Genomic DNA, 27250 nt, shown 5'->3' with positions numbered 1-27250 from the left:
TCCTTCCTTCCTTCCTTCCTTCCTTCCTTCCTTCCTTCCTTCCTTCCTTCCTTCCTTCTCACTCTGGCCTGTTTGTTCTTTACATGATCGGAATTTTTTTTGTCTTGGCTGATGTACACCTGCTGTTTGCTGAGCAAGAATGAACCAGATGTAGAATGTAATGCTGCCCCAAACTGCTGATGCATGGGCACATTTGCTGCCTTCCCCTTGACAGACTTGGAGCCAGAAACTATATATCTCCAGGGCTGGAGAGATGGCTCAGTGGTTAAGAGCACCAACTGCTCTTCCAGAGGTCCTGAGCTCAATTCCCAGCAACCACATGGTGGCTCACAACCATCTGTAATGGGATCTGATGCCCTCTTCTGGTGTGACCGAACACAGTGACAGTACATTCATATGCATAAAATAAATAATCCTAAAACAATTCTGGAAGAACATAGCCAAATGGAAAGGCTGTGACTCACTCTGTGCAGAAGTGCCTCTCAAACTGTGGTGAAGGGATGGAGTTCCTGTCCTGGAGACTTTAGATCTGATTCGGATGTGGGGGAGCCGGAAATCCTGCTTTCTGACAAGTTCTCCAGTGATTCTGTGTTGTTGCTGGAGACCAGACTTGTAGCAACAAGGCCACCTCACACTTCTCTCCCTTCCCTACTCCCAAGCAAGTCACTAGAAGTGACTGACTGTAGTTTATTTTCAACAGTGTGTATGTACTTCTACCTTCAAAATTGCCCTAGCATCTAAATGCACGTTAACATGTAGAACCAAATGTGGCCGTCATATGATCATATTTCTGTTACCTCCACGGAGTAGTCCTTGTCGTTGGCATGCAGCCAGATGTCTGTGTCTTTGATGGGACTCATGTTCACCATCAGCTTCTTCCCATCCACACTGTCGCCTTAAAATGAAAATTATAAGGTGAGGTGATATAGCTGCCACTTGGCCTCATTTGACCTCTCTATTAGACAGAGACAATAGATACCGCAAAACTCCTGCTCTGGGACTAGAGAGATACTTCCTTCGTTACGAGCACTTGACGCCCTTGCAAGAGGACCTGCATTCAGTTCCCAGAGCCCATAAGTTACAGGACATCCAGTGCTGTCTTCTAGCTTTCTCCACAACTATATGCATCTCAAGCGCTTACATACATGCAAGCAAAACATTCATACCCATTAAATAGAAATAAAATCTTTTCTTAAAAAAAATCGCTTGCTCCAAAGCAAAAATCACCCGTGGTTCATGATTAATACAATTTTACCTATCAATTAAAAGTAAGACAAAGAAATTACAAATCAAAAATTCTAAGTCTTGTAACTCATCTTAATTTAACTTAACCCAAAGAATTTCAGTTGCAAATGAAAATAGCTCACTAATCCATTTAAAAGTATTTACATCCAAATATCAGGTAGTCCTTCCTTCCTTCCTTCCTTCCTCCCTCCCTCCCTCCCTCCCTTCCTTCCTTCCTTCCTCCCTTCCTTCCTTCCTTCCTTTTATTTCTTCCTTCCCCCAAGATAGGGTTTCTCTGTGTGGCCCTATCTGTCCTGAAACTCACTCTGTAGGTCAGGCTGGCTTTGAACTCAGAGATCTGCTTGCCTCGGCCTCCTGAGAGCTGGGATTAAAGGTGTGCACCACCAAGGCCAGCCCAAGAGTCTTTCTAAATCTTTCTGAGGAGAGGTTTTAATTTTTACTTTCTGTTGTTCTTCTGATCTTTTGTAATTCAACTGATGCCAATGGATACTGCTTTGGTCACCGGCTTCCCTCTGTTCATGGGAAGCTGCTGAGAGCTATCCTCTAATAGATAACAGATAATAGAACTTTCCCCCTCCTGCCTTCTCAGGGCTCCGTGTTGCTCTCAGATTAAGTTCTGACCAACTGAAGATAAGCAGGCACGTGGTACACAATTGTGCCCTGAAGCGGAAGACATATGCATTCACCTGCCTTCCTGTCTCTTGCTGACTGGCCATAGTGGTGAGCCATCCCGCATGGACGGACTGATGATGTAGAAGGAACTGCTTCTGGGCAACCTTTGAGCAGAATCTTTTGAGTCTTGGCTGAGATGGGCTGTACTATTATAAGTGCAGCTAGGCTTTTATCCTACTAATTCAGAAGTAGATGAGGTAAGGTTTTTACAGTGAGTGTGGGGTTGAAGATAACCTTCTGAACCTCTTTTTCATGATAACCACGGGCTACTTCAGATTCAGCTTTGTTCTGGATGAGAATGCAAACACCACCCCCTCTCCCTGCCTCCACATTACCTGATTGACTTGCGGGAAAGGAAGACTCATAGTAGCGTAGTAGCACCTGGTCTGAAAGACAACATTGGGTATCACTGCGTGACAGAGAAATGTATCAAAAGGTTTCGGTTCCATCCCATCCTGGGGCTGGGCTGGGCGGGGATCACAAACTCCCTCTCCTTTTGTCATATACCAAAAAAGCGGAACTTTGGTGATTCTTAGAAAGATCTTAAAATATATTCTGCTCTGATGAATTCCCCAATACGCAGGTGGTATTGTTTATGACAAAGGGATAATCTTTCACAAAAGACTATGCTTTGGTAATACTGAAAAGGTGAACAAGATCTTATTATTCAGCATTTGTAGATACATGTAGTCCCTCTTTCGTATTTCTCAATAGGTATTTCTCAATGTCTGATTTATTCCCTGAAGAACGTGACTACACTGAGACCTTCTGGACATAGGAAGGACTAAAATTACCAAAGATGGTGAAACTTGCTGCTGTTGAATAGCGCAGTTAATCCACTGTTGATAACTTGGTAGATTTTTTTTTTAAAACCTTGCCAGTCATTACTAAGTATAGACGCGAGGAGATACTCTACCTTGTTCTTGGTCTTTTCCAGAATCATCAACATTGATCACATAGCATCCATTCTCCAAAACAAAACTAACAGATTGGTCATTGTATGTACTCAGGGAGGCACGAGATTGTGTTAAAAGTGAAGTTCCTGTCATTAAGAATAAAAAAAACAAAGGATTCTATGAACCATTCTCTTGGTTATTTATATGAATTACTTCCTCTGAAGAGTTTTGGTCTTTAGTGTGAGCTATACTTTGTCATTGTAACATAGGCAAAAGCTAAGTACCATAGCTGATACCAGGGTGGGATTAGAGGTGTTACCTTCCTGCACAGTTGGGGTGAGGACAGGGAACACACAGCCTAGGGGACAGCTGAAAAGAATGGTCATGCTTTAGAAGACATAGCTGAATGTATTCCCCTTTATAAAGCATGATCACTTAGAGATTTCCAACACTCTAGGGCAGTGGTTCTCAACCTGGTGGTCCAGACCTTTTGTGGGTTAAATGATCCCTTTACAGGGATTGCATATCAGATATCTTACAGACCAGATATTTGCATTAGGATTCATAACAGTAGCAAAATTGCAGTTATGACGTAGCAACAAGAGTAAGTTTATGCTTGGGGTCACCACAGCGTGCAGAACTATGTTAAAGGGCTACAGCATTTAGGAAGATTGAGTCGCTGGTCTAGGGGGATGCAGATGTAAGCTAGTTCTGCTTTTGCCTGGACAATCGAAACACATACAGAGCACATGATAACATTTTAAAAGCATATACGGGTAAACTGAAGCAGGCTTGGGTCCATCTGAGGGTCCTACATTCAAATTTACTGTATCTTCTGCATGTTATTGAACTTTGCAAAGAAATAATATACAAAATAGAAAGAATTTGCATGTGAACATCTAAACCAAAGTAATTTAAATCCAGTTTGTGAGAAACTTGAATATTGACCAGGAGGTTAATATATTTATATTAAACATATTCTAAGTATACATAATATATACATATATATATTATACATAAAATATATTCTAAGTTGTTTTATATAAGATCACATATAAAAATAATATATATTAGAATGGCAATATGTGATTCTTAATCATGCTTCCTTAGTGATGGGGCTGCTAATTTGTTAATTATTTAATTTGGCCTTTTGTCTGTCTTTGAGACAGTTTCTCACTATATATAACTCTAACTGTTCTGGGACTCACTGTGTAGACCAGGCAGACCTGAACCCAAAGAATTCACCTACCTCCCCCATACTGGGATGGAGATTACATGCCATTATGCCCAACCCTCACTTTGACTTTTTCCCACATTGATAGAGACTATGTGCAGAGCCTGGCACATAAGGCAAATGCTCTACCACTGAACTACACACCCTGGGTTCTCTTCACTTCTTGATAATTACCATTTTACTTAGAACTCAGCAAAAATGGTCAAAACTTTAAACTATTCTTCAAGCTACATCATGTTATTTTAAAAGATAGTTCGTTTATTTTCTTTCATGGTGAACATTTTGAAATGTGGGGACTGGTGCTTTGTTTTTTTCCTCTCTCCAAGGATATTACATTTATCAGGACTGATGAAGACATGCTCCCAACCTAAAGCAAGTATTTCAAAATACAAGTGGAATGCTAACCATAGATTAAATAGGCACAGCTCCACCACACCCAATTTGGATACCACTGAACTGGTACCCAAGCAGGAAACAAACGCTTCTAATACATATGAAGACATACTCCTGAGTTTGCTTCATGCAATAGCCCTTGCCAAAGCCCCATGTAACTATCTCCCACCTCACCCCACACATCCCCTATGAGCAGTCATACCTTGGATGCTCAATGTGTCAACAGACGCAGTAAATGCTTGGATACTGCCAAGCAGGGATCTCTCCCCAGAATCCCGTGGATAGGCAGAGAAGTTCTGTTCATGCTTGATACCTGCAAGACAGCAGTGGCGCTTGGGCTGAGTCAGCAATCTTCATTGTGCCAATATGCCATCCTTTTTGATGGCCAATATGGCGACGGCGGTAAGTGATCCCAGGGCTGTGGTCACCCAATGGTCTAATGCGATCAATTCCTCCTTAATGATGATGTAAAGTGAAGACCATTTGCACTCCAGTAGAGTACACCAAAGGAAGAAACAAACAAACAAATAAACAGAAAGCCACTCACCACAGTTACTGCCTTCCAAAGCAGCCACTATGAACCATTTAGTTTGCTTTCTCTATATTACAAAATATCACCCCACAGGATTACATATTTACACATAATCTTGTGTCTTCTGTTTTTACGAACCAGTGTATCCATTTCTAAAATGGATTCTAGAATAGACTTTTTGAATATTTATTTAGAAATTCTAAAATAGAAAAACCCTTTCTACAATGGCCAACACATTATCATCTGCATTCTTTTCCTCAAGGAGAATTTAGGTAAGAAAAACAATTGTGTGTGTGTGTGTGTGTGTGTGTGTGTGTGTGTGTGTGTGTGTATGGAAAGTAAAAGCAAATAGATGCCCACCAGTCTGTCCATGAATGTACTTACCCGATTTTAGTGAATATCTTTTCGTGGGTTCTTTCCTAAAATAACCAGTCTCCTTTCTTATGGTGAGGCCAGAACGGAGTCTCATGCAGTAGACATGGCAGATTTCTTTGGTCTTCTGTTGGGATCCTAACAATAGGAAAAAAAGAGGTAGATTTATGTAGGTCATATCCTATAATATACACAGTGCCTCCAACAGAGGCTGGAATAGCACTACTTAATTAAAAATTAACTTCATTAATTTTACAGCAAGCCACAGATAGGATATGCAAAATGAAATAAAGTCTTTTCTCCTTACTGTGACCAAGTCTTTGACAAGCAGCAACTTAAAGGAGAAAGGGATTAGTTTTGCTTGTGTCTCAGGTTCTTTATGGAGGGAAGGTGTGTCTTTATCCGTATCCTCCTTAATTAGTTCTGGATCCAGCCCAGGGGATGTCGCAGCTACTCATTTTCAGGGTGGGTCTAAGCTAATCCTTTCCAGAGAATGCTGTCATAGACACATACCTAAAGACATGCCTCACGAATGCTTTGAGTGGTTCTGAACTCAATCAAGTTGCCTTTTAAAATGAGCCGTTCCAGACCTTGGGATTTAATAGACAAGAGGCTGGAGTTGCATTTTGCTGCCAGATGGTCTAAAGACATTAGGTTTTTAGAAATTTGGTTTTTTTTTTTTTTTGGTGTTTTGTTTTCATAATTCCATTTGAAGGACCAACTCTACATTCAGTATGGACCAGCCTTTGCCTAACTGAGGGGCACGTTAACATCCATAGGAGATTTCTGCTCATCATAAATTTTGGAGGATAGCTGTAAGCCATAAAGGTTATTGATACTAAAAGAACTGCCATTGACTGCATATAAAAACGAGGCCAAACACTCTGCTAATTACTTTTATGTGTCTTTTAACTTAGCCATTCTTGATAATCTTGCAAAGTTTTATCTTAGTTTTACAATGATAATGTGAGGCTTTTAGGAGTCCTGGCACTGCCCAAAGTTACACAGCTCAGAGTTGTGCTAAGAAGTGTGTTACAGTTAAATGTTCCCACAGAATCTTGTCCTTGAGCACTTGGTCCCAAACTAGTGAAATGGTGTGGGAGATTGTGAAACTTTTGGGGCCTTGCTGATGTACCTAGACCGTGGGGGACAGTCTCAGAGTATAGCCTGGTCCTTCATCTCCCACTCTTGGGCGGTGCCATATGAGAAGCCCCTGGAAGCTAAGGCTACCAGAGATCAAACTGGTCCAGCCACCATCCCTGCCATATCCTAATGGCCTGTATCTTCTAAGCTATGAAGCCTTTATGTTGCTTCTGCTGGGTATTTGGCCATAGCGATGTAAAATTAAATAATGCAATGTCTTTAATATCAAAGCTACTCACTAGACTCTTACCTCCATCAAAGAAAAGGACCACTGGCCAGATGTGGTCATGCCTCTAGTCCCAGTACCCAAGAGGCTAAAGCAGGAGGGTTGTGAGTCTCCAGATCAGTGTGAGCTACATAGTCTTATTTGGTAGGGGAAGACGTAAGTCAGCACTGCAGTCTGAGGGAGCAGTCAAATGCAAATTCAGACAACTGAACTAAAAAGATTAACGCGTTATCCAGTAATTCTCATTTTACTTAGCCCAAGAAAAATTTAAGTCTCATGCAGAAAAGTCCATCATGTCCTGGGCATCATAAATAGCCTTCCAGGGTCAGATGGAGATGAAAACTAGAACATGTGAATTGTAAGGTCTCAGTATTCGAAGCAAGCTCTGGCACCAATGTCAGGCATTCTGGCATGTCTACTCCACCAGGCAGTGCCGATAAAGGGCCTCATTTTCTTGGATCAGAAGACAGGGCATTCTTTAATAGGAGGAAACTTGGGAACACCGAGTCACTTGCACTGAGTCATTATATCTGCACAGAGCATTTTGACATAACTGCAAATGAAAGGATTAATTTAACTGTGATTTTTTTCTGGCCATTCAGAAACCACTGTCAAATGTTTTTCTTTTAAATCCTGGCTTTGAAAGAAGTGTGTGAGCGGTCCAGCACCTCGGGAAGGGCAGAAGGGGACAGCGCTGTCCTTTCCCATCACCCTCTAACTTCCTTTCTGTCCACCAGAGCTCTGCTATCCTTCTTGTTACTAGTCCAATATAAAAATTATGATGTAAATAGTCATGGTCCCTCTCTCTATTGTTGATTTTAAGAGTCTAAGATCCCACACCCCTGGCTCCTAAGACATGTACGCCGAAGGCATGGATCTTCTATTTAACCTCATTTCTCTTTCATAGAGTTGCAAACTTTGCACTTGGAATTAAATAATTATATTTGTCTCGTTCTTCTTTATTTTCACTTGGTTTTTTTTTCCTTTACAGATAGATAACCATTAAATTGACACTCCAAAGGTCCTTGACAGATATGCAGGGTGAAAGTGGGTCTGTTTAGAGGTCTGTCAGTTAACCAGGGGTGAGGTTTTGAAAATTTGATGGCAGGAGATGTGAGGGCTGCCAAAATAATAAAGACTAGTTTTAAATGAAAGGAAAATAAAAAGAGAGACAGAAGCCCCTTTCCAGGTCTGTGAGGGGAGGGCAAAAGATGATGGTTCACTAAGTTCACACTCATCCACAGTCCCTTACATCTAAGTGGTCACTGTCCTATGTTGTACCAAATAACAACGGTGATGATGTGAAGTCTGTTTAAGAAAACAACAAGCCGTCTGTTTTTCTTTTCAGCTCTTGTATACTTGAGAGTTTTTGGTAAGGTTGCCTGTCTTCATGTTGAAATAATAAATATTTGATAATAGATTTAATAGTCATTAAAGAGAGAGCTCTTACTTCTTATTTTGCAAGGCGGGACCAGGGCTTCACCTGCGGTGCTGCTGAACTTTGCCGGGGAAACCTTGGAGTTCGAATACTTCATTCTAGGTCTCATTTTTCAGTTTTCTGTGGGATTAAAATATGACATTAATCCAACTATATGGACCTGAAGTCATCAGAAACAACCTTGGCTATCTCACCATGAAACTGATCGCCATACAGGGGGGGAAAAAGAATAAATTTGAGCATAGTATTCTGACTCTACATTTAGGCTAGAACCTAGCCATAGAATCAAAAAATAAAGTAATGAAAGCACAGAGAAATCTGAAGTTGAGTAGTCTTATTGTTAATGCCATGTTTGTGTTGAAATCTCCGTATTGTTTTGTTGTAGTATATAGCAAAAAAAAAAAAATAGCGATACTAATCTTGTATGATTTCTCACTGTAGGGGTGGGGGGGGGAGAAGAAATATAAATACGTAACTCAGAAGCCAAGGCAAATGCCCTGTGATGTTAAATTTGAGTCAGTATTAAACAAAGGCCAAGCAGTGTGTGTATACATTTTATTTTCTAAATATTTTCTCCACTGGAAGGAACTTTGACTCCAGATTCGTGGCCAGGAAAGTAATAATGACCATAAAACACGTTATGCCAGAAAACATCCAGCTATTAAAAACTAAATGAGTTTGTGTCAAAAGCATATGGGAGCCACCGTGGAGGGTTTCCTCGGGTCAGATTTGGCACCAGCTGAATGTTTAAAAAGAGTAATGGCAGGCAGTGATCAAGATTAAGCATGGTTCCTCAAGAATAAATGGAGTAAGGCTGCCGATTTTCTCACAAGTTCAAAGACCAGGGTAACAAAGGACAAACTATAGCCCAAGGAGATCTAGTGGAAAATCACTGGGCATAAAGGGGGAAAAACCAAAACAACAACAAAAACAACAGGGCAATTAAAATTCATGGAGAAACAAAAAGATAACATGAAGTAGGAAGCAGTCCAGAGCTCCAGCCCCGGTTCTAGGCATTGGTGGAGGATGGGGAGAGGGACTGGGCAGGATTAGGAGGGAGGGAGCAACAATCACATGCTCATCTGGGTTTAGGTGACCTTAAGAATTGAATTGCTCTGCTCGCAGCGGGAGAAACCCATGGCTAACCGTACAGTTCTCCAAGCCAGAGCAGAAATTAGGTCTAAGGGCGAGTTCCTGTCTACTGCTGCCTAGAGTAAAGACGCCACACCGTCACTCTCCGGTAGCTTAAAAGTGTTGTGACCAGCAGCAACTCTGAAGATCAGAAAATACAGACAGGTGCCAAATCAGGATGCCTGGGAACGCTGCCATAGTGACCGGCTATGAGGCAATCCTGGAAGGGGAGGGTATGAACGAACCAATGAGAAGTTTCAATTATGGGGATCCTGAGTTGAGGAAGACGCGGTGATCACTGCTCCTGCCCTCTGGTGGCGAGGACTACTCAGCTCCTGGGATTGAGGGTGACTGAGGCCTCCAAGCAGGTAGCTGCAGATTACTTATAAACCAAGGCAGGCTGATTGCTCTTCCATCTGGATATAACTAGGAGAGCCGTTTGCTCCCTTCACCCTGAGATGAACTAGGTGGACTTTGCCACAGTCGCGGACTCCAGAGAGCCTCAGTGGATGATAACCTGCCCAAGCCTAAGGAATGTAGACATTGTCGGGGGATGCCGTGGCCCCATAAGTGCAAAGGAAGAAAGCATCTACACTTTTAGAGTCTAGAGTAAACACAGCCCTGAGGCTGAGGATGTGTGCCTTCAACTGGCCTCGCTATTCTAGCCGGCTTAGCGGGAGCAAGCTCTAACCCTCTGCCCTCTGCTCACAGACCCGGAAAGGTGCTTCTGTCTCTCTTTTTATTTTCCTCTCATTTAAAACTATTACTTATTATTTTGATTTTTAAAAACATTTTTATCCCTCTTCTGTCTAATTTTATCTACTTCTTTTACATTTGAGTTTTAAATCTCGTTATCTTCCCCATACTGTTTCAACCTTAACCCATTCTCTATTTTCTCTTACATTTTTTTAAAAATTAAAATATAATTATGTCATACTCAGACCAATAGAACCGTCTAATTCTTGCTAGCGGCATCGAAAACACATCAGAAAAATATAGCCTTAAATTTTTTTTTTAAACTGGGAGAGCTGGATACCCACGTGTAGAATGAAAGTAGAACTTATCGCTTATCCTGTACACCCCCCCAATGAAACTAAAAATGTTATCTCTTCTCTCTCCCTCCATTATCATCCTCTCTCTCTCTCTCTTGTTCAAAAAGGATTAAAAATTAACTACTCTATAAAAGTTACAACTCTGCTTTGAAGGGAACCATTGATTCTGAGCCAGCGAATGATAGCTGGTCATGGCTTAGTAGCATTGATTCAAGTTTCCCTAAACAATGCACTCCTAGGTGGAAAGCAGTCGCATGAAGGCTTTCAGGCAAAGAACAAAGGCAACCATATGCCAATACATCCAACAACTGCATCAGTTAACAACTTTGAGGAGGTGCGGGGTGGGGACTGGGGGGTGGGAGAGGGGTGGATTAGAACTTGGTATCTTGTTTCAAACATTCAGCCCTTCTTATACTCAAAGCAAATGGCCAGCTTCTTGAAATATTAATATTCTTGAAATAGTAATCATAAATTTCGGAAGATGTTAACTAACATAAGGCAGAGTTCCCTGAAGAAGCTGAGGCTGTGTTAATCCCATGCACTCTTCTCGTTCACTGAGTAAACTATTGTCATTGTCTTGATCATTGGTCAATTGATCGTTGGTCAATTGATCAAGAGCCAAACTTTATCTCTGGCTGTCTTAGACTTTTTGTGTAAACAGCCATTTCTTTTAATAATGGCATCTGATTTGATGCTCTCAGAATGGGCTGTTCATGCTTAGCACCAAGCTAAGAAGCTGCAAGCATTCAAAACCTCCAAGAGACATTTCCTCCCTTTTTTGTGCCTTCTGTGTGTCGAACGTGTCATGACTAATGCAGTTATTGAATATATTGGTGTATAATGGCCTTTATTCTTTGCCTGAAAACCTTAATGTAATGGCTTTCACTTAGGAATGTATCATTTAGGGTAACTTGAATGCATACTACTAAGCCACAATGGTCAGTCATCCTTGCTGGCTCAGAATAAATAATTTCCTTTAAAGCAGAGTTATAACTTTTACAGAATAGTTAATTTTTAAGCCTTCTGTGTGGAGTAATAGCTAACCATATAAAGGTCAGATTTTCAGTTGGGCAGGAAACAGTGTAAATAATAATAGCCTGCCTGTACCAGGAGGATTTGAGGTCCCTTGCACACTGCGAGTGCTGAGCTGCTGAGCTTCAGAAACAGTGCTGATTTCTGTTTTCTCTTTCACCCAAGGGTGCATGTGTCCTAGAAACAATGTTTTTCTAGTCATTAAAATTGCCTTTTAAATAAACCTGTGTGTTGCAGTCAATAGCCTCTCTTCTTGGAGACTTAAGAGTTCATGCATGTTAACATAATAACAATACCAGCAGCCCCTCACTGAGACGCCCTGCCTGCCTTTGCCTTTCTCTATCTTCAGTAATTATTTGATCTCCTAACCTTCCCTTCCCTTTCGTCCTCCCTTGGACGAGCTTGAGCAAACTCATGTAGAAGAACTTTGCTCTAAAGGACTACTAGCCTGCATGGTTGAACAGATAAGAGATTAAGGAATGAGCATTAAGGACAGACACATCGACCAAGAATGTCAGCATCTTTATCAGAATTGCAAAACTAAAAGTATAATGCAGAACTGGTTTCAAATCCCATTCTGATAAACAAGCCACTTTCTCCAGGAGCAAGTCTTTTCTCTCTTTATATCAGAATCACTTGAGAGCTGATAGCCGCTACTATTGGTTCCCCCTCAGAAGCAGAGCAAACGTTCCTGTAGATTGGCATGGCACTCACCTCACTAGAGACAGGAAATAGCTGGTCTTGAATGCTGTACTTTCCTGCAGTGAGCCCTGGTGGAGAGCTAAGGCAGTCGCGCTTCAGTTCTATTTATATGGTAGCTCAGATTAAACAACTTTGGTGACAGAAGCTGATGAATAAAGTTATGCAAATGGAGCGATCTGAATGGAATGTGTGGGTGTGTAGCTGTTCCCTGGAGACAGATTCCCAACAGAGCCGTCCTTTCAGAGATATACTTCATTACTGGCTTTTAAATGTAATCTTTAAAACAGATGTTCAGTGATGCCTTTTCTGGAATATAGGATATCTAAGATCAGATCACCTTTTCTGGAGAAAGTTGTTTTTTTGTTTGTTTGTTCTTTTTTTCAGGTAAATATTTTTTTGACTGTAAAAAGGATATATGTGTGCCCTTAGAAAATATGTAGATGTCTAGAAAGTATCTATGCTCTCAAGTTTTTTCTTTCCTCGATGGGGCTATGTCACACATGTATCTGTTTCTAATTGGAAAGCGGAATCCTACTGCAAATGCTTCGGGAGCCAGCGTTTTCCATTCTCTAAAATGAACCCTGGATCCTGAGTGTTTTCTGCTTTCAACCTTATAAGTTAAAATAAACCAGTCCCTTCGTGCTTAACACTGGGCTCTTTCTAGGCTTCTCCTTTCTGTTCCCTTAACATTAGTATTCCAGCTCAGGGGGGTGGTACATGTGCACAATTCTTAGAAAATGTCCAAGTTCCTTGCTAACATTAATTTATAATAGTGCAATTCACCTCTGGATCAAGAGGTGCATGCACCTCATGATTTAATAGTTATTTCCATGTGACATCCAAAAGTCTATGTTGTAGTTGGTCAACAGTCTGCGTGAGTTTCCCCGCCCCTGCTCCCATTCTCCCCTCTCCACCCTGAGGTGGCAATAGATTTTGTCACCTTTGACACTTATCTTTCTAAAGAATAGAAATATTTTGTGGACACTACTCTGAGTGTTAGGGTCTTGGGCTGAATAAAAAGGAGAAGGTGAACTGAACACCAGCTTTCATAGCTTTCTGTTTGCTGGGTGAGGCTACCATGTGACCAGCTATATCAGAATTCCTGCTGCCGTGCATTCTCAGCCGTGGCGGGCTGTACCACCTGACCTGAGAGCTGCAATGAACCCTATCTTCCCTATCTTCTTACGTTGCTTCTACCAGGAATTTTATCACAATAATGAGATACAGTCTTTAAGTTAAGAAAGTAACCCCGTCAGCAATGTTTATTGAAACATTGTCCCTTGGTCCTATTTATTGGATTTTTAAACGAAATTTTAATTTATAAATTTTGTGTGGAAATATCTAATTTCTAAATATCATATGGAAATATTCAGTACTTTCATTTTAAAATTGCGGGGCTTGTGTCTCAACTTAGGATATCTTCTGCATCTATGACTAAAAGAAGATTTGCTTATGCTATTTTCTAATATTTATTATTTAACATTTTTTTTTGGTTGGTTGGTTTTTCAAGACAGGGTTTCTCTGTGTAGCACTGCCTGTCCTGGAACTCATTCTGTAGAGCAGGCTGGTCTAGAACTCAGAAATCTGCCTGCCTCTGCCTCCCATGTGCTGGGATTAAAGGCGTGCGCCACCAATGCCTGGCTCATTATTTAACATTTTATACTTGGATTTTTGATTGATTCATGATTACTGTTAGCATAGAAATGTAAGTTGTGGTGAGGTATGGTAACACACACTTTTAATCCCTGCACCTTGGAAGCAGAAGTCAATATCTTTGTGATTTTGAGACCAGCCTCAATATATATATATATTATATATATATATATATATAATATACACACACACACATATACACATCTACATACTATATATGTATACACACATATATATCTACATATAAAACATAATATATGTATATATAGAAGTATGTATATATACATATGTAGATTGTATATGTATATATACATACTTTTATATATATGCATATATATGTATGTATGCTATTGTTTTTCAATTGCTTGTTCCAATTATGTTTGCAATCCAGTTTAGACAAAGTCAAGCTTTAGTGTTTATGTTGGGAGCAGTATGCAGAGGCCTGCGAATAGAATAAGGAACACTGATATTGAGAAACTTCTAAAATTTATTTATTTTATTTTTTTGAAGCAAGGGTTTCACTATGTAGCCCTGGCTGGCCTGGAATTCTCCATGTAGACTAGGCTGGCCTTGAACTCACAGGGACTGATTCATCTACCTCTGCCTCCAAGTGCCGAGATTAAAGTGCATATACCACCATGCTTGGCTGATAGCAGAAGCTTTTAACGTGTTAAACATTCACTATGCTTTGTGGGCGTGATTTTCTGACTCTGTCATGTGCCATCCAAAGAAAAAGAGAGTAAAGAAGACCAGTTTGACGACCAATTAAAATATTCCAGATAAAATATGGTGAGAAAAGAGCTGGGGTCACGTTTGAGGGACCAGTACACCATGTATAAGGTTGAATGTGGGCCATCCACACACTTCACAAAGCTCTTGTGTGTCAGCATGAGAAACGCCATAGTTCCAAGTCTCAAACGCAAAAAGTGTGAGCTGTCATCTTCTCCAAAGTACTAATGTGTATGGCGGCCTCTTTGGCCTTTAGGAAGTTACATTAAATGAATACTGAAATGGCATTTTAGGTCGGGGACGTCCATCAGCATGAGCCCATGGGATACCACGTGAAGATTTTCTTTTCAGTTTGGTGTATTTTCTACATCTGGTCAAGCAGCAAGTCCTTTATCGAGACACCCCTGTCCTCCTAGGTGTCAGGCAATTCTCTTCCCTGATCAGAGCTGTTGATATGCCACCAGAATGTCGGTTTGGCTACTGACTTTTCTTTCCTCAGTGAGATTCTTTGAAAACTTTGTGAAGCAACTTGGAAAAGTTAGATAATATCGAAAAGAGGAAAGTCAACCTCTGACCCTAGAGAAAGTAATTAAGTGGTTTGGAAATCATTACAAGGAAATCTAACTTCTCTGAGGTCTCTTGAGGTCATAGCAGTGATAGACTTGGGTCTGTGTACCGAGGGCTGTCTAATGATGACACCAATGAGTCAAACAGTTTGCTGCTAGGCTAGGTGCTGGGAAGGCAGTGGTGAACCAGTCAAAATCCTGCCTTCTGAAGCTTACTCGACACTGGCAGGCGGCTGATAAGTAATATTCAGGCAAATACAATCTTCCCGAACACTGACGTCAGGAACCCAGAACGGAGCTGGTGCTGAGGAAGGGCAGTCCCAACTTAATGTCAAAGGTCCTTCCACAAAGTGCAAGGAATCTGGGGGTGGGGCAGAAACGCCTTCTGTGCAAAGAACACTCCGGGGTAAGGGTTCAGTTCAAGATGGGCATAATCTGCTTAAAGAACGGGTGAGCCTGGTTGAACCCCAATAGGCTGTCAGGAACATAGTAGATGGGGTTAGAGATGGTAGAGAGCAGGAGGCATGTTTGATTGGGCTCAAGAAGCCAAAGGAAGTAGCCTAGCCTCAACATTTTTTTTTTTTAGATTTATTTATTTTTATTATATGTAAGTACACTGTAGCTGTCTTCAGACACTCCAGAAGAGGGAGTCAGATCTCATTACAGATGGTTGTGAGCCACCATGTGGTTGCTGGGATTTGAACTTCGGACCTTCAGAAGAGCAGTCGGGTGCTCTTACCTACTGAGCCATCTCACCAGCCCCGCCTAGACTCAACTTAAAAGACAGAAGGAGCCAAAGAAAAGGCTTTAAGCAATATGGATGTGATTTGACCTTTTTTTTTTTTTTCATTTCTCTTTCTTACCTCCCTCCCTCCCTCCCTCTGCCCCTTCCTCCCTTCCCTTTCTCTTTTCTTTCCTTCCCTCCTCCTCCTCTTCTAGATGAAAATTCACATATCCCAGACCTTGATACAAGTTACTGTGTAGAGGACAGTGTAATTTTTAAAATTACATTTATTTGTTAGTCACGGGCCATGAATATCATAGGACAACTTGCAGGGACGGCTGCTCTCTTTTACTACCCGGGTTCCAAGCATCAAACTTACAAGATTTAGCAGGAGGCACCTTTACCCACTGTACCTAACCTCAGTGATTCAGTCTGGGTCTTCTGACTCTCTTGACTCTATCTCCATCGTGCCTAGAACCCAGGACTTTGCTCATGCTAAGCAAACACCCTACTCACTGAGCTTTGGGTCCCGGCCTTTCCCTTTTTAAAAAACTATGGCTGCTATACAAGAAACATCTGAAGGCCAAGAAGAAGGGTGAGCGGGGAGTTTACAATAGGTCAGAGTCTTTAAAAAATAAAATAAAACAATATATAATATATATATATAGTTTCTAAAAAATGTATGTGCACTGTATGTGCCTGTGTGCATTTATGCACACCATGCATGTGTGTGAGTGTTGCCTACACAGGCTAAAGAGGGTCTCAGATCCCTGGAACTGGATTTACCAGTGGTTGTGAGTTGCCAGATGTGGGTTCTGGCAGCTAAACCCATGTCCTTCACAAGAACAGCATGCGCTCTTAACTGCTGAGTCATCTGTAGCCATTAGGACACTCCTGAGTGAGGACAGTGTCCGTGAGGCGACTACAGCTGCACAGCTTTGGCTATCCATCTTATGTGAGCCTGGGGCCTTTTCACTAGCTATTTGCATACGGTCATCTCCCTGTTAGCGGCTTAAACAGTCGCTCACCTCTTGCCAGAGGGATGGTCTGGCAAGGGCTGCACTGATAATTGTAAGTAAAGCCAGATCTGATGACAAGCTCTTTCCCTGAAGGCATGGGGGACGTTGCTAGGATGGGATGATGTTGGATCCCAGGGCCTCAAGTTCCAGTTTGCGATTGTGTCAAGCCTTTATGGCCTGACATGAGAGGATTCATGAGTCCGTGATAGGATCTCAAAGACATATTGCTAGTGCATAGAGAGAGGCAGTGCCCCTAAATGATCTGCTTTCGTTTTATTTCTACAGCTGTGATAAAATACTCCAACAAAAAAGCAACTTGGGAAAAGGATGGTTTTACTTAAGTTCATAATTTCAGGTTATATAGCCCCGTGAGGGAAGTCAAGACAGGAACTTTCAACAGCTGTTCACATCTCATCGCAGTGCTGGCTTGTTTGCATTCAGCTCAGTTTTTCCATTCCTATACTGCTCAGGAGCCTCCTCCTCCCCACCAGGGAATTAACTGTGGCACTCACAGTGGGCTAGATCCCTCCACATCCATTAACCAACTAAGACCATCCCCCAAAGCCAAAGTACAGTGTGGCCCGCTGCACACAACCCCTCGGTTAGGCTCTTTTTTCCAGCCATTGTAAGTTATATCAAGTTGAAACCATCACATGGTCTTAGCTGATAGTCGATGGCTAAGCTTTCTAAGACGGCTGCGTGACTTCATCACAGGACAATGCTGATGCACAGTGGGTCTCTTACACCGACTCTGTGCCCTCTTGGGTTTCACTTCCTTTCAGGCGGAGGCTGGAATAAGGGAAGGGAAAGCTGTAGTGAAAGCTCCCTCCTCCTCCTCGGAGCTGAGCTACTTTCTCTTTCCTTCCTCCCACTGCTCTGAAATTTCCCTCTCCCTGGAAAAGGACATGCTCCCTGGAGAAAGCTGGCAAAGCAATGAGTCTAGACAGATCACCCTCCAGAAGAGGGTGAGGACCGTGTTATTACTGGAAAGATTTTCTTTAAGCCTTTAAAATGAGAGGCACTTAGTATTGTTTTTTAATTATTAAAAATTAATTCACACACACACACACACACACACACACACACCTGTTTTTGCCCAAGGAGACCAGAAGAGGGTATTAGACGTGAGCTCCCTCACATAGATCCTAGGGACCCAATTTGGGTCCTCAGGAAGCACACCAGGTGCTTTTAAGCACGAGCCTTCTCTCCAGCCCCAGCTTTTATTATCTGTGATTCTCTGCTCTGCTTTGCTGTTACTTCTTTGGATATAGTGCCCTCCCCATCAGCCTCTATCATCTCCCTCCACACCCTGTACCTTTTACGTCCTAGGACACAGGTGTCTGTCACTCATCCGTGCCCACCTGCTTCCACACCTGCAGAGCCTGGCTCATTTGTCCTTGCCAGTGATGCTGGAAAATGTTTCATTTTGACCCTTGGAGTGTAATCCTAATGTTTATTTCCCTAATGTCCCACAGCTAAGGTGACTCCGTTGCTTATCACTCCCAACTGTTTCTCTGTCCCTTTCGTTGACCTGCTCCCTCATCGTGAATGAGGGCTGTGCTGGCTTCAGCTTCGCTTTCCAGGCAACTATAGATAGCAGGCATTTAGTACATATCCTGTAGTTTGGATCAGCGCTTGCAAAATCTCCACGAACTAGGTAAGGTAAGCATCACCCACTGAAGATATGTGAGACACCACCTCTATCTGTGGCCTACAGAGTGATAATTTTATATATCTTAGCCTAATGGGACTCCTGTCTTCTTGTTCTTGGGTGGTGACGCTTCCTAAAGTAGAGTAGCTGACCTTCCAGCTGGGCCATGCTCTCCAATCTTAGGTTGACCATTCAATTTATTCAGTTCAGGGCATCCTTTTATTTCCTGACTTCCTCTCAAAACCTACTCTATACTTACACGTGTTTTGAATGTCCCTGATGTGTGTGCATTAAGTCCGGTGTGATTTTGAAAAAGATAAACTGGCTTCCTGATCCTAGGATCCTAGGCTCAGGATTCCCATACCGCATATCCCCACCCCCACTTCTTGGACCTTTCACTGTTCTATCAGGTTTCCTGTCTTAAAAGCAAGGCGAGTGTATGTGTCCTTCATGGTGTCTCCTGTCTCCCAGAGTCCCCCTTGGGTACCTGCATTTGCACCTACTCCTTGCTCACTCCTAGGATGCCATCCTGGTCCCCTCTGTCCACTGTTAGCTCCCGTGCACAGGCGAGCCCACAGTTGTGTTTGCTGTTTCGTTTTGCTTTTATGTATTCAGAACTATTAGCGCTAGAGGAAAGGTGCGTGTAACCTCGAGAAGGATGTGCTTAACACATAGACCTTTGGCTTTAGTTTAACTCTGAAGGGCAAAACAAATTTTTCTCCTACATGTAGAATAGGTTTTTAAGTAAAACTTAGTAAGTAAATACATAAATGACTTTTATAGAAATTCAAAATAAATATGAAATATCAAATAGAAATAAAGTGTTTGTTTCAATTTCTCTTTTTTCTATTCCCAACCAGGGATGCATTTTTGAAATTTACATTATACATTTAATATATTGTAAACATATTAATTTATTACATATTAATATATTAATAAATGTAATAAAATACATTTAATATGTTTGACACTTGAATAAGCACCATGTGACTAGTTTGTGCTGCATTAAGTGTTTTATATAGTTACATATATATATATATATATATATATATATAATTCACACTTGATTAAGTATTGTGTGCCAAGTACCGTACTTTATATAATTAACTTGGTCACCACGGCAATCTTGCCAGGGTGGTACTATGTTCGGTCATACCCAGATGAAGAAAATGGAGCACAGATATGTAAGGAATTTACCCAAGGTACAATGTCTAAAAGCTCAAGCAAACACTTTAAGGAAATGGGTGGGGAGATCTAATCCTGTTACGTTCCAGATCTATTGCTTCCCTCACAGCCCAGCAAACTTCCTCTCCATCCTGAGATTACAACTCCCTAGGTATCGAAGGTTTGCTCTGCTGAGAAAACACAACTGGGAGTTTGCAAATGTGGCATTAGATCAGTGCAATCTGGATCATTAGGCCCTGTGAGTGAGAATCATAATCAAGACTTCAGACACCCTGGGGTGCGATCTCTGTAGAGAGCAGGTTTTACAGTGTCATAAAGAGAAATCTACGTGCTGTGGTTAGAGGGGGAACTCTCAGAACATTTCAAGTCAAAAAAGTATTTCCTAAAAAAAAAAAAAAAAAAAAAAAAGTAACATTTCGTAGAACCCCATTGCATAAACAAAAGGCAAAATGGTTGGTTTATTGATAAATGCATAATTTCTAGGTTTAAAGTCATGTTTGGTCATTATAAATTCAGTTAGGCAAAAATTGTTTCCAGCCTAAGGGTGGATTAGTTACCATGGAAACCTTCCTGATGACAATGATGAAATTAAAACATTAAAAGGAATGATCAGGCCTGGGGGATGGCTCAGCAGATACGAGCGAGCGCATGCTGCTTTTGGAGAAGACCTAGGCCAGTTCCCAGCAGCCACATGTTGGCCCACAACTTCCAGTAACTTCAGTTCCTGAGGACCTGACACTCTTCTGTCATCCAGAGGCACCAGGAACGTATGTGGTAATATACATGTAAATAAAACATTCATACACATAGAATAAAAATAAAAGCCTTTAAGAGAGAGAAAGAATCAAAGGTTGCATGTGGTGGTACACACCAGTAATCCCAGTACTTGGGAGATGGAGGCAGAGGATCTCCGATTTGAGGTTAGTCTGCACTGTAGTCCCCAGAACAATGGCCAGCAGGCAAGATCAGTTTTCTTCTAAAACCGTCTTTTCTGCCCCAGAGAAAAATAGAAAGTTACACGAAGTGCCACAGTTGGGGGATGTGGCTCAGAAACGTGGCCCACGGTGGAGATTCTGAAACTGAGCTCCCTGGGGGCTGCAGTCAGAACACAGGAAGGACTGAAATGGATAAACCAGAAACACAGAAGGGGCAGCTAGGAAGCCTGTCTCAGCCACACCCCTCTGAGAGTCACTTGTCCTCTGACAAATGTGTGTGCTGACAGCACAGTGCCTCTGTGCTTCTAAAACTCTGCCCTAGAAACTGAAATATAAAGCAGTTTTAATACAACAGTATCTTAAAACCAATGGGAACAGCAAACACAGATCTTAAAGATGATAGCTGGGCTGAAAACCACCAGCTATTCCTTGGGAGAGGCTTCAGGGCAAACGGATAGTTTATAGTCCGATTTTATAAAGTAAATACGAGTTCTGAGGTTGGTGGCGGGAGCCCACAGAGAAAAGAAGCAGAAGCAGAGACCAGCCACAAAGAATCCATTCAGTGGAACAATCTGGAGAGGAATGTGAAACAACTGATTTTTTAATCTGTTTATCAAGCAAAGAAATAAAAAAATATGAATTTGAGACCTTGAAAACGTAGTAGTATTAAAACGAACACTGAGTGTATCAGCTAAGCAGCAGATTTGACACAGGTGGATCAAGTCCATGACCTGGGAAGTGTGTAAAAGCCTTCGTTCCGATACAATCCACAGACACAAAGAGATGGAAACGTGAATGAGGTAGATAGTTTGGAGCACAGAATGGGACAGTCTACTGTGTGTCTGAAGGAGCAGTACTGAAGATATACACGCTGGCTGAGTCTTAAAGAACTTTTTAAAGACGCCAGTTCTCGGCAGGGCGGTGGTGGTGCACACCTTTAATCCCAGCACTTGGGAGGCAGAGGCAGGTGGATTTCTGAGTTCAAGGCCAGCCTGGTCTACAAAGTGAGTTCCAGGACAGCCAGGGCTATACAGAGAAACCCTGTCTTGAAAAAACAAACAAACAAACAACAACAACAAAAATGTCAGTTCTCAGATCCAAAGATACCAAAGGATCTCAGGCAGGAGTGAGAAGGTGGAAGGAAGGACTCCACGTCTTGATTTATTACTTGTGAAACAGATGGACCTTTTAAAAGGAGATTTTAATGTCAGTTTCTGAAGACAGAGAAAAGCTGTAGGTGAACAAAACCCCAAAGTTTAGCATAGGCTTCTGGGTGGGTGATTATGGCTAACACTAGCCCCAGGATCTTAAAGCTAGCACCAGATAGTCAAAGAAGTACCTCTGGCATCTACGAAGTCCCCCTGACACTGCAGCAATCGTCCCAAACACCTTATTTTAATGATAAGGCATGTGACATAGTGAGCTGGAGTCGGTTGGACCCAGGACCAGGACTCGGGTGTTTCAGCTCACAGGGCAGTTGTCGTGTATATCATGCTCGTATTCTCCTGGTATTTCTTTAACACGTTAAACAGCAGAGAAGAAAGGAAATGTGAGGACAATTATGGTGTAGCCTATGAGGGGTTTGTTTGTCTTGGCTGTTCTTGTTTCCTGTATGGGGTTAAATAACTGACTACGTAGGTAGTGAGTCTTTCTCTGGGAAGACCCTGCCCATCTGTTCGCTCTGTTGCATGGTGGGAGGGAACGGAGTCTTATTTTTCACCTTATAGTGTAGAAGAAGGTACGAGGGTAGAAGGGGCAGGTTGTAGACACGTGCTGAGTCACAGAACGTTCGGCACAACATCGTGTGGAAGGCAGCAGAGGACAGGTAGGAGAAAGCACGGTGTATACAAAGGCGTTGCCAAGAAATATACAAGGGAAGAGATGCCAACCCATAGCATGGCTTTTGAATTAATCAGGTCACTCAACTGGGGTAGGGGAAATCCAGTTTGTTTTACTTCCGCTCCCTTTAGAACCGCTGTGGCTTAAATGTGTCTGAAACGCTGAAGACCCACAAAGGAAGACAGTGTCCAAGAAGAAGGAATGGTAACCTCAAAATATATCACTCTGCTCATTCATGAGGAGAAAATATTATATGCATGCATGATAAGTGATTTTTTAGTTCTTGCCTAATATTCTGCCAGGTTTGAGAAGGACTACAACTGGCAGCAATTCTGTCAAAATAGATTGCTTAACTGAGGAAGAAAATTTGCTGGCTAATGCGAGCCTGGAAAGGGTACCTAGATACCAAAGCTTTAGATGGTTTCCGCAGTGTGCACAGATCCTGATAATAGCTAGAATAACTTTTCTGGCAAGGCCCTGAATTTCATCAGCTGGTTTGCTGTTTATTTTTTAAGGGAAGTATGAGATTTTCCAGACTGCAGTATGTTGGATTTGGGGGTTGAGCCTCAAAGTAAAGTACACTGTCTTTAAATTACTACCCTCATAAAGGAGCAGGCTTGTTTGAATTTCTCAGATACACAAAACACTAAAAGGAAGTTTGTTTTTTCCCAGATACCACAGGTTTATATTTAGAGGCAGTATGCCCAACTCCGTTCTTGGTGCACAATAGACCCTACGCACTGTAAACTTCATTTAGAGGCAACCTTAGAAAACATTGAGGACTAACAAGGGGAGTTTCTGAAAGAGTGAAGCATGTGTTTGTAGAAATGAGGGAAGTAGATTCTAGACTTTAATATTTAATACCCAAAGAAGGAAGCTCAAAGCAATAGATACAATAGCAAAATTGCAGTCATGGAGATGTACCAACACCATTTAATTATAAACACACACACACACACACACACACATACACACACACACACACACACACATGCACGCATACACGCACAAATACATGCATGCTAGTTTCTGTGTTTTCAAGCCTGGCAGGTTAGTTCACACTTATAACCTCAGTACTCAGGAGGCTGAGGCAAGAGGACTGCCACAAGTTTAAGACTGGCCTGGGCTACATAGTGAGTTCCAGGCCAGTATGGGTCAAAGAGTGGAGACATTATCTCAAAAGAAATCTATATGTTATTCTGATGTAAGTGTGTGTGTTTCACTACTGTTTAATAAAGTGCTTGCAAGTTAACTAAGAAAATTAGTGGGGTATATTATAATTAATTTGTAATGGCCCAACAATAGCCTAACTAAATTTCCTTAATGCAACTATCTTCAAAGTCTAAAAATTTGTTGTTCTTTGTGCCCCACCCCCAACCACTGTGGGATTAAAACAACAAACAGACAGACAAACAAACAAACAAACAAACACTGCTACAGCAGAGCATTTGAGCAAGGGATTATGACAGAATCTCACTATGTAGCCCAGGTTGACTTTCAGCCCACCTGTCTCTACCTCTCAAGTGCTGGGATTAAAACCCCATGACAGCCCACCCAGCAGCAGAATGTTTCAAATGTGCTTTGGATCCATTGTTTTTCCCTCTGAGACACAAGTGCGATATGAGAACTATTAACAAACGTTGCTTTGTAACTAGGACATGGCTGAGGAGGGCCTCTGTTCCCAAACTTTTTCCTAAAGTGTGTTTAACGCAAGTCTGGAGAGGGGGAGAAAGATGCAAATGAATGACATTTCATCAAACTGGCAGAACAAGTTTCTAGACAAGGTATCAGGATGTCAGGAGAGAGAGAAACATTCCAGAAGCACTGACAAGTTTAGGGTGGATCTTGAAATTTCCTGCATGACTGGTAGAATTCTATGACCTCTATGGAAAACAATGTGGCATTTCCCACCAAAGCCCAACAAATGACATCTTTGTCCCACAAGTTTGCCTGGAAGGTATGAGACTCAGTACCAAGGCACAAAAGTGTTCACCAGAAGGCACTAAGGACGGTTCCGAGCCCATTATACACTCTAAGCGGGGGAATAGCACACATGTCCATCCAAGCTGTAATAGATAAGTAGAGGTGCGTATTTAGGGGAGTTCTAATCAGCGATGAGATGGCTTGTTGTGTCCGGCCAGCAGATCACAGCCTGGGTTCTAGCCTGGAAAGGCATTTTGGAAACCTGGAAGAGAAGAGGGGCTAGGAGGCGAGAGAAGGGAATGAAGCTAAGACAAGATTCTGATCAAAGCTCAATTTTACTATTTCCAGACACTCAGTTATAAAGGAAGGGGGAGGGAACCCGATTTCCNGCCAAGTAACTCAGGGTCCAGTAGCAGGACAAACACGTGTGTGCCTCCTCCAAGCAGCAAAGCGACAGGGTTCAGCAGTAGGCGTGGCAGGACGAATGAGCAGGAAGCTCCACCCTTGAGCAAGCAGGTTCAAGCAGATGGGGGAAGGGAGACCACAATGGCTCAGTGGTTAAGAGCACTGACTGCTCTTCCGAAGGTCCTGAGTTCAAATCCCAGAAACCACATGGTGGCTCACAACCATCCGTAATGAGATCTGACGCCCTCTTCTGGTGCATCCGAAGACAGTTACGGTGTACTTAGATATAATAATAAATAAATCTTAAAAAAAAAAAAAAGCTTCTGCTACCCTGACAAGCAACAAAGCTGTATGCTAAACACACGATCCTGAGGGAAAGGCAGGAGGCGGGACACAGATTCTTGGTCAGCCAAAACTCCACGTATAACACAGTCACGCATTGCTTGCCGATGGGGACCCATGCTGAGAAATACATCATTTTGCGACCCTTACAGGGTGTGGCTACGCAAAGCAAGATGGCCCCTGTGTCATGGTGGCACTATAGTCTCCTGGGACTACTGATCTTCTCTGCCATTGCAGAAAGCATCGTTATGCACAGAGGACCTTAGGAATCATGTTACCTTTGAGATGGATCACTAGAGGGGTAAATTCCGATGTTTCTTGGGTTCAGAGGTCTTCTGATTTGTTTATATAATTAAATAGGTATGTGTAGTTCATGACAGTTCATTAAAAACTATACAGTTTGTTCAGTTTTGTGCCATATTCAGTATATTTGTTACAAATTAATAAGATACCAGCTTTTGTTGTTGTTGTTGTTGTTGCTGCTGCTGCTGCTAAGGGAATCAGTGGATTCTACTCAGGGATACATGGATTCTACACTCACAGTTTTCTGGGTTAGCAGTAATAATAAGAAATAAGATAATCCTTAAGAATTGTTATTTAGTTAATAAGGATTAAGAAACCTGAGAATAAATTTTAAATTAAGGGGATTATCAGTTAGGGGATGGGAAAGCCAAATTCCTATTCCTCGTTAGAGAGAGGGTGAGCTTCTGATTACACACAAAGTTGCCAGTCCCTAAAGAACCACAAGCCATGTTAAAGCGGTGGCTGAGGTGTCTGTTAGGCGAAGACAGAGTCCTGGGAGCGACTTTCAACGGCTTCATCCCTCTTTCTCAAGATGGACGTAAAGTCTTTTAAAAAGCTGAAAATGGGGCTCAGAGGGGGAGAATCCCATTGTGCAAACTCATGAGGACCTGAGCCTGAATCCCAGCAGCCACATAAAACATCAGGTGAGGCCATGCGTGCCTGCAACTTTATCGCCATGGGAAACAGAGTCGGGAGGTTCCCTTGGGCTTGTTGGTTGCCAGCCTGACACTAGGTTGAATGGCTTACCTCACGTCAGGGGATTAGTCAGGGAGTGGTGGAGCTGGACACCCCTGGGTCCCACGTGCGTGTACTCCCCCCACAGGAGTACATATACCACACACACACACACACACACACACACACACACACACACACACGGTAGGGGATATCACGTTGTTCTCATGAGACAGTAAAACACCACATTGGCATATTTAGCAAAAAAAAAAAAGTATATCTATGTTTACATAAAAATGATTATGGATATCACAGGTATATGAATCAAGCATCAGTAATTATAGATGAACAGATAATGCCAAAATGAGTTTTCAAGACCTTGAGCTAGAAAAAGTGGTGTCTATAGTCCCAACACTGAGTCAGGAGGATCCTGAGTCCAAGGGCAGCCTAGGTTTTATAGCAACAACCTTCCCTCTCAGCCAAAAAAGACTTTGAAAATCAACTCTTATATAACCATAAAAGAAAAAAGGGAGGATAAATACAAAACTTACTTCCTCTGGGGATGGGGAGAGGCTTTTTCGTTGTTGTATTTTGTTTTTGTTTTTCGAGACAGGGTTTCTCTGTGTATCCCTGGCTGTCCTGGAACTCACTTTGTAGACCAGGCTGGCCTCGAACTCAGAAATCCGCCTGCCTCTGCTTCCCGAGTGCTGGGATTAAAGGTGTGCGCCACCACTGCCTGGCTGGGGAGAGACTATTTTAAAATAATTGCACAGAAGAATTTTTTTAAAATATTAGAAACATTTTATTTAAAATGCTTCTTCTCCTTCTTCTCCTTCTCCTCCTCCTCTTTCTCCTTCTCCTTCTTCTCCTTCTTCCTATTGTCTGTCTGTGCCATGGTGTACTTTTGAAGGTCAGAGGACAGTTTAGGGAGTCAGTTCTTCCCACCATGTTTCTGAGGCAGGGTCTTTCTTGTTTCTACTACTGTGCTGTATAAACAAACCTGTGGCTGGCTCTCCTGTCTCTGTTTCCCATCTTGCTCTAGGACTGCTAGGATTACAGACTGTAACCACCACATCCACCCCTTTATGTGGGTTCCAGCAGTTGGGATAGGTTGTCAGGAATGTGGGAGGAACTTTCCCACATGTCATGGGCTCATCACACAGGTCCCGGTATCCTTTTTTATATGAGTGGCAGAATCATTTTACCTTTTTTTTTTTTTTTTTAAATTTCAGT

The 27250-nt window shown here is 42.1% G+C and overlaps 1 protein-coding gene across 2 annotated transcripts in view; it reads right to left on the bottom strand.

Annotated features, from left to right (window-relative positions):
- Window positions 1–27250, bottom strand: part of Il33 (interleukin 33) — a 35063-nt gene that overhangs the window by 1520 nt on the left and 6293 nt on the right. Inside the window, exons 1-7 of one of the 2 annotated variants that reach the window (XM_021152029.2) lie at window positions 12081–12202; window positions 8164–8271; window positions 5357–5482; window positions 4643–4753; window positions 2834–2959; window positions 2253–2303; window positions 798–895 (exon numbers count right to left, since the gene is read on the bottom strand). In XM_021152029.2, the coding sequence (XP_021007688.1) occupies window positions 798–895; window positions 2253–2303; window positions 2834–2959; window positions 4643–4753; window positions 5357–5482; window positions 8164–8260 (609 nt within the window). In that variant the 5' untranslated portion in view covers window positions 8261–8271; window positions 12081–12202. Of the gene's footprint in view, window positions 1–797; window positions 896–2252; window positions 2304–2833; window positions 2960–4642; window positions 4754–5356; window positions 5483–8163; window positions 8272–12080; window positions 12203–27250 lie in introns of those variants that run through there. The other variant, XM_029472819.1, reaches the window with a different exon arrangement.

The sequence above is a fragment of the Mus caroli genome, chromosome 19 (genome assembly GCF_900094665.2).
Source record: "Mus caroli chromosome 19, CAROLI_EIJ_v1.1, whole genome shotgun sequence".
In the NCBI taxonomy this organism is placed as follows: domain Eukaryota; kingdom Metazoa; phylum Chordata; class Mammalia; order Rodentia; family Muridae; genus Mus; species Mus caroli.
Note: the sequence above shows the minus strand (reverse complement) of the source record. Positions and strands in the feature narration are given on the sequence as shown.